The sequence below is a fragment of the Ctenocephalides felis genome, unplaced genomic scaffold (genome assembly GCF_003426905.1).
Source record: "Ctenocephalides felis isolate EL2017-DRISC unplaced genomic scaffold, ASM342690v1 CF-g0.4_SCAFFOLD_00845, whole genome shotgun sequence".
NCBI lineage: Eukaryota > Metazoa > Arthropoda > Insecta > Siphonaptera > Pulicidae > Ctenocephalides > Ctenocephalides felis.
The window spans coordinates 6,424,963-6,432,264 of record NW_020536999.1 but is presented as its reverse complement, the minus strand read 5'-3'; the positions used below and the strand labels follow the sequence as shown (position 1 = coordinate 6,432,264).

Genomic DNA, 7,302 nt, shown 5'->3' with positions numbered 1-7,302 from the left:
TGATTACTTAATTTATTATTATACTTGTTAGTATTCAGTACACAATAGTTTTTTATCGGCAACAAGCATATATGCATGCATAAACTTCTCTAATTTTGCACGATTAATAATTATAAAAACAACTATAATGAATTTTTATTGAAATTAAGTTTATTTAGGTTTAGATAAAGAAATTATTAAGATATAAACATTTGCACAAGTCCAAAACAAGACGTTGTATGATTTATAAAGGATAATTGCAATTATATAACATTAAGTTATTGTCTACAATCTGAATTAATTTTCTAGAATATGGATTTTTTGTCTGGTTAAACTGGTAAGAACTCAATACATTAATACAAAGTGTATGTAAATAATTACTTAATTCAATAAAAAAATTGTTAGTATTTAGTACACAATAGTTTTTAATCGGCAACAAGCATATGCATGCATAAACTTCTCTATCGTTGCATGATTATTAATTATAAGAACAACTATATTGAATATATAATAAAATTATATTTGTTTAGGTTTATATTAAGATATTACACATAATCAGGTAAATTTAATATGTTTTTAATCAATTTGAGAAGAAAAAAACGTGTGCAATTAATAATCATTTTAAACTTTTCACTTGTAATGTATTTATTTAAAAGATTTGAAGACGGTATTTACTTCACATTTATCTCAATATGTTCAAATATTTATCTCGGGATGTGAATTTCCTCAAAATATAATAAATATTACATAAAATCAACATGCAAACTAATTTAATTTTCAGACAGGCTGTTTTACTATGTTACGAAGACACAATTCATAAAAAGACGAAAATAAGGCATTTATAAAAGATATTTGTATTAATTAATAATTTGGAGGAATTGTCTACAATCTTAATTATCAATGTAGATTCCCAATTATTCATCAAGAGCCTGGATTATTTATTTCGTATTTGAATTAGTAATCTACAAACTGGATTAATGGTATAAAATCTTTGATTTTTATTTAAACTGGTAAAAACTTAATACATTAATACATATGGGTATGTTTTTTTGAATACTTATTAGTATTTATTAGCACTATAGTTTTTCATCTGCCTAATAAGCTTCTCTACTTTTTCACAATTATTAAATATAAAAACAACTATATTGAATTTATATTTAAATTAAGTTTATTTAGGTTTACATGAAGATATTACACACAAGTGTTTTATAATAACTATTATTATTTTTTTAAACAAATTGATAATTATTTTATTATGCACAGCAACAATTGTGTGTCTAAATAATATATATTTCACCAAAGATCATTCATTAACAGATTTTAAAATTTAAAAAAAAGTTGGGTTATGTTCAAACATTTTTGTATTTAAAAATAAATATAAAACAACAATAACTTAAAATACAGCCATAAGTCCTAAATATATATCAAGCATAATATTAGGTATTAGATAAAATTAATAAAGCAATTTGTGGTCACAAATAATTGCTAATAAAATGGGTAAAATGCTTAGAGAGTCATAAATAAAATGTTAAAATGATATATAAAATAGTAAAAAATAAAATGATTATAACAATATATAATCTCAATCGTCTGACCCAGGTACCCACTGAGTGTCCATTACAGTTAAATTATGTCCGTTTGTGTCACTTTTATCATCCTCATTAGCACACGCATCAGTCACGGCATTGAAATTAGTTTTCCAAACCATCAACTACAAAAAAAAATTATATATATATATATATATATATATATATATAACCATTTTTTTTTACTATTTACCTGTTTATCAGCTCCGCCTGTTGCAAAATATTCACCATCTTTCGAAAATCCTACACAATTCACAGCACCTTCGTGTCCGGTTAAAGTATATATTGGACGTCCTTCTAGTAAATCTAACACCTAAAATAAATAGTGATTGTATAATAAAATTGTTGAGTATATTTAAATTGATGCTAAATTTTAAATTACCTTAACAGTACCATCGCTGCTGCTTGTTAACATCCAGTTACCATCCGGATGGAATGTTACTTGGCACACGGGGCCACTGTGTAAACGATAATGCTGTATTAATTTGTGCATACGTATTTCATATATTTTTACAGTTCCGTGGCCCAAAGCCACTCCTAAATATCCACTTTTTGGGTGCCAATCTATGTGATTCGGTAAACCTAAAAGAATATGAATTTTTATAGTATAAGCTTTAATTTTATATATTAAAGGCATGAAATTATTACCATGTAGTTCTGGATAACTATGTATGCACTGATTACTATTTTGGTCAAATATTTTAACAGTTTTATCGTCTGAACAAGATGCAATAAGTAGTCTGTGAGGTTGCGAAGAAAATTTAGCACACCGGACCCAATTATTATGACCGGTGTATGAAGCAATGAATTTATTCCTATTAACAGCCCATACTTTTACAGATTTGTCGTCACTGGCAGTTACTAACTAAAAATAAACAAGTTTAATACAAATATTGAGATTATGATACAATTTTAATAACAATCTTTGTTTTTGTGGGTATTTTTACTAACTTTTGTTTCATCTGGAGAGAAATATACAGAACGAACAGTAGCTGTGTGTGCTCTAAATTCCTTACAACCACCATTTAGCTTCGGCACCCACAAACGAATTGATCTGTAATGTTGCAAAAACTTATTACACAACTTTATTCATAACAAATAAATATCATCAATAATATGATATTACTATTATTATTATTATTATTATTACCTGTCCCTTGAAGAAGAAGCTAACAAATGTCCACTTTTCGAGAAATTCACACAAGTAACAATATCTGTATGTCCCAAAATTTGTACGATCTCATAGATTCTTTAAAATTCCATATCATTACTGTATTATCCAGTGAACTTGTACATATCTTTTGTGTAGACGGGTGGAAACTCAAGCCTGATATGCTTTGTCTGTGTCCACGGAAATGGAGCTCTAAGGAAGGGTCTTTTAAAGCCATTTTAACTAAAAATATAAAAAACTAACATTATGATGGCCACATAGGTCAAACGACCAGATCGAGTAATTTAAGACTTCATTGAGATTCAATAATTAAGACTTCATTGAACAAGACTTTTATCAAAGCATACATATAAATATAGATAATGTGCAAAGGATTTAATGGAAAGTGTTATAAAAAGAGAACTATCTAATAAAGTTGTAGATTATTCATTAGCCAAATATAATCGATTAATTATTACTGTTATACAAATTTTGTTCCCCTTGTGTTTAAAAAAGTCTGTTAAACGAAATTTTATGACAAAACCCAGATTTTTAAATACTAATGTAAGAAACACTACCTTATATTCTACTAATTATCAGTCAAGTAAAACTACAATAAAACAACGTTTATATATATATTTTACATTAAAAAAATAAGTTTTGCAACAATCTTTTTACTTGTTTCGACTTGTTAGAGAATTCTTGTTGATTTTTGACAGCTTCCATTGACGCCATCTTTAAAATAAAAGTGCGAAATTCAAATAAGATTGTATATTTACAAATTCTAATTATTTGAGATATAAAATAGATATAGTTTTGTATTTTATGAATTTATTTCATATTTCTTTATAAACCTAAGCATGTCACCAATAAATTATTCTGATTAATGAATTATTATAAAAAGCAGTGTACACAAATTTGAATACGTTCTGTAATTATAATGTATTTTTTGAATGCATTTTAATTTTTCTTTTGTATAATACTGCAATATAATGTATTATTTATAATAATAATATTTTATGATAATAATATTATTCCTATTTTTCGGTTTTGAATTTAAGTGCAGCTATCTTCACATCCATCATCCATCTGTCAGATGTTGCATGTCAAAGTTGACACAAAATTAATCAAAAAATGGTTATAGATAAATATAGATAAAATATATACAATAACTGTTTAAAACATTTAACATAATTTATTATTTACATTAAGAAACTATTTATAAAATATATATCCACCATGAACGTAATTACTGCTGTAAAAATGTATATATCAAAAATGACTGAAGAATCTGGACCAGGAATGAAATTACTGTTAATGGATAAAGAAACTGTAAGATTTGAGTAAAATAATAATAAATACATATAATATATTATATATAATTTTGTAGACAAGTATTGTTAGTATGGTGTACAGTAAATCTGAAATTTTACAAAAGGAGGTGTATCTGTTTGAACGGATTGATTCGAATAGACTTGATGAAGGATTGAAACATTTGAAGTGTATTGTATTTTTGAGGCCTACTAATGAAAATATTGCACTGCTGGCAAAGGAACTGAGGGATCCTAAATATGGATCATATTATATATGTAAGAGTAACTGAATTGTAATTCCTTCTCTGCTAATTTGATTGTAACGATGATTTGTTTCTAATTGTTTTCAGATTTCTGCAACATCATTCCACATGCAAGCGTAAAAAGCTTAGCTGAGAGCGACGATTCAGAATCAGTCAGAGAAGTAAAAGAATTTTATGCCGATTTTTTGGCTTGTGGATCCCATTTGTTCTCACTAAACTTACCTATATCGTTGCAAGGTATAAAATAAATATAAATAAACAAATTCATAATCATTTACCATTATCTTTTACCCCAGGGGGTTCATGGATTCCATCAGCCCTAGAAAGATGTACAAGAGGTATAATAAGTGTTTTGTTATCCCTGTGGCTACGACCTATGATACGTTATAGATCAGGAAGTGAGTTAGCTAAACGATTAGCTGAGAAGACTTATGACATTATCAATAAAGAGTCTTCATTGTTTGATTTTAAATCTGTTGATGGTGCACCTCCACCGTTACTGTTGATACTTGATAGGAGAGATGATCCGGTTACTCCTCTTTTGAATCAGGTAATAGAAATTAATATATATATATATATATATATATATATATTTATATATATATATATATATATATATATATACGTGTATTTATTTACTGTTTTTAGTGGACTTACCAGGCGATGGTTCATGAACTGTTAACATTGTGCAATAACCGAGTAGATTTATCGGATGTTTCAGGAGTTCCAAAGGAATTAAAACAAGTAGTTTTATCTGCAGAACATGACAAGTTTTATGCTAAGGTATATATTTCAAAATTCAGCTCAATTCAGTACAACTTAAGCAATTACAGATATTATAAATGTGTTACAATATCAATTGCAAATTGCTTTGATTATTTTTTAATTAAAGCAAATGCTTTATTTTTGAAATAAACAATTGCAAATTTTATTAATTAAATAAATTATTCTTATCTTTATTAATTAAATAAATTATTTTACCTTTTTACTATTTCTCATAAAATTAAATTATATTTTAAAAATATTCTAGTTGTTTATACAAGTTTTATTTAACTTATAGAATTTGTATTCTAATTATGGAGAAATTGGACAAACAATTAAAGGACTGATGGAAGAGTTCCAAGCGAAAGCGAAGAGTCATCAAAAAGTTGAAAGTATTAAGGATATGAAAAATTTTGTTGAAAATTATCCTGAATTTAAGGTAACTATATTTCTGCTATTGATAGAAAATAAAAATGTTAGCATGTCTTTACGTTTCAGAGGTTTCTGAACATTTGTGTGTGTGTATCTATCTATGGATACAATTTTTCGTCGACGTTTTCGGAAGCACCGCCCAACCGATTTAAATGATTCAAAGAGTATTCGATTTGTATTGATAGGGAGACGTGCTAATTACTTTTTGCTAAAGGCAGGTCCAGCCATTTCCAAGATTCAGATTTTTTTTTTTACAAACATTTATAACATGTGGATCAACCGGCATGAATGGATATCTACAACTTTCAAGAAGTATCAAATCTTCAAAATTAAAAAAAAATTCCAAAATATACCGTTTTATAATAATTTCAGTGGTTTTACAAATGGCAATTTTTTTCAATATTGAGATTTTTCAACATTTTTAAAATGTTCTAGGAAATTCAAATTTCTCAAAAACAATCTAATTTTTCTTTTTAAAAATTTAAATTATGGTAAGCCATACACCATGAATCAAAAATGGAAATTTTTGCATATCTTTACGTTTCAGACGTTTCTGAACATTCTGGTATATCCTAAAAAAATTGATGTGTGTGTATGTGTGGAGACAATTTTTTGTCAATGATTTGGGGCGCACGGATCAACAGATTTGAATGGTTCAAAAAACATTTGATTCCTATTGATAAGGAGATGTGCTAATTACTTTTTGGCAAAGGCAGGTCCAGCCATTACGGAGATACTTTTCGCTTGTATTGACAAAACAATTGCTTTTGAGGATAAAAAATTCTAACATCTTTTTTTATTTTCTATAAAATATTTTTGTAATTTTGGATTAAAAATTCAAAAAAAATACCCAGGCTAAGCGCAGTCTAAGCGCCACTCTGGTACAAATATTTACCCAAGTGCGTTTAGACTGTTTATGTATGAACCATTTTTCCAATTTTGTGAAAACTATTGAAAAACGTGAAAATGCCGCCAAGCTAAGCGCAGTATAAGTGAAAATGTCGCACAGAATTATATGCAAATGCGTTTAGACTGTGACTATATGGGAGCACTTTTTCAATTTTGTGCAAATTAGGCAACTCTTTTTTTTTGTTTTTAAATTGAATTCGAAATGAAATGACGATTGTTAATGTTCTGGAGATAAATTGATTTATTATGTTTTACATTTGAGTTGCTCACAGATTTAACAAGATAGCAAAAATAATGAAAGTTACAGTATTTGTGTAATAATATATTTGAAAACGTTTAAAATTTCTCGAATATTTCATTACGGTACGGGAAGTTCCAGCAATTTGCCTTAAGGCACGATGCCTTATGTTTATTTTTATTTTTACAGAAAATGTCTGGCACAGTTTCTAAACACGTCACAGTCGTGGGCGAATTATCTAATCGCGTTAATGAATATTTACTTTTGGAACTTTCGGAACTAGAACAAGACATTGTTTGTCGATCTGATCACTCTCAACAACTACAAGTAAGTAAATCATATACAACAAATGTAACATCGAAAAAAAAAGATTCCTTTACCATTTATACTTTATCTAGAGAGTGAAGAACTATTAAACAATCCAAAGTTGAGAGATTCGGATGCGTTAAGAATAGTTTTGTTGTATGCTTTGAGATACGAGAAGCATATAATAATGGTACAATTGGTTTATTGGAAATGTTGTCTCAACGCAAAGACTGCAATACAAGTTTGGTACCGGCTTTACTAGAATGGTCAGGATCTCATGTTCGGCAAGGAGATTTATTCGGGAGCGACATTCGGGATGCTAGAGATGCTGTTAGGATTACTAAAAAAATATTCAAGGTAAGAG

The 7,302-nt window shown here is 27.7% G+C and overlaps 1 protein-coding gene and 1 pseudogene across 1 annotated transcript; one reads left to right on the top strand and one right to left on the bottom strand.

Moving 5' to 3' along the window:
• Window positions 1-1,453: 1,453 nt before the first annotated feature.
• LOC113371367 lies at window positions 1,454-3,450 on the bottom strand (annotated as a pseudogene).
• A 494-nt stretch (window positions 3,451-3,944) lies between these two features.
• Window positions 3,945-7,295, top strand: LOC113374067 (vacuolar protein sorting-associated protein 45-like; the record flags this gene model as incomplete). Its single annotated transcript, XM_026614324.1, is given in 8 exon segments — window positions 3,945-4,047; window positions 4,106-4,304; window positions 4,379-4,528; window positions 4,588-4,841; window positions 4,940-5,074; window positions 5,352-5,492; window positions 6,822-6,959; window positions 7,033-7,295. Coding segments are annotated over 8 exon segments (1,278 nt in total). The 5' UTR covers window positions 3,945-3,954.
• Between the last annotated feature and the right edge of the window lie 7 nt (window positions 7,296-7,302).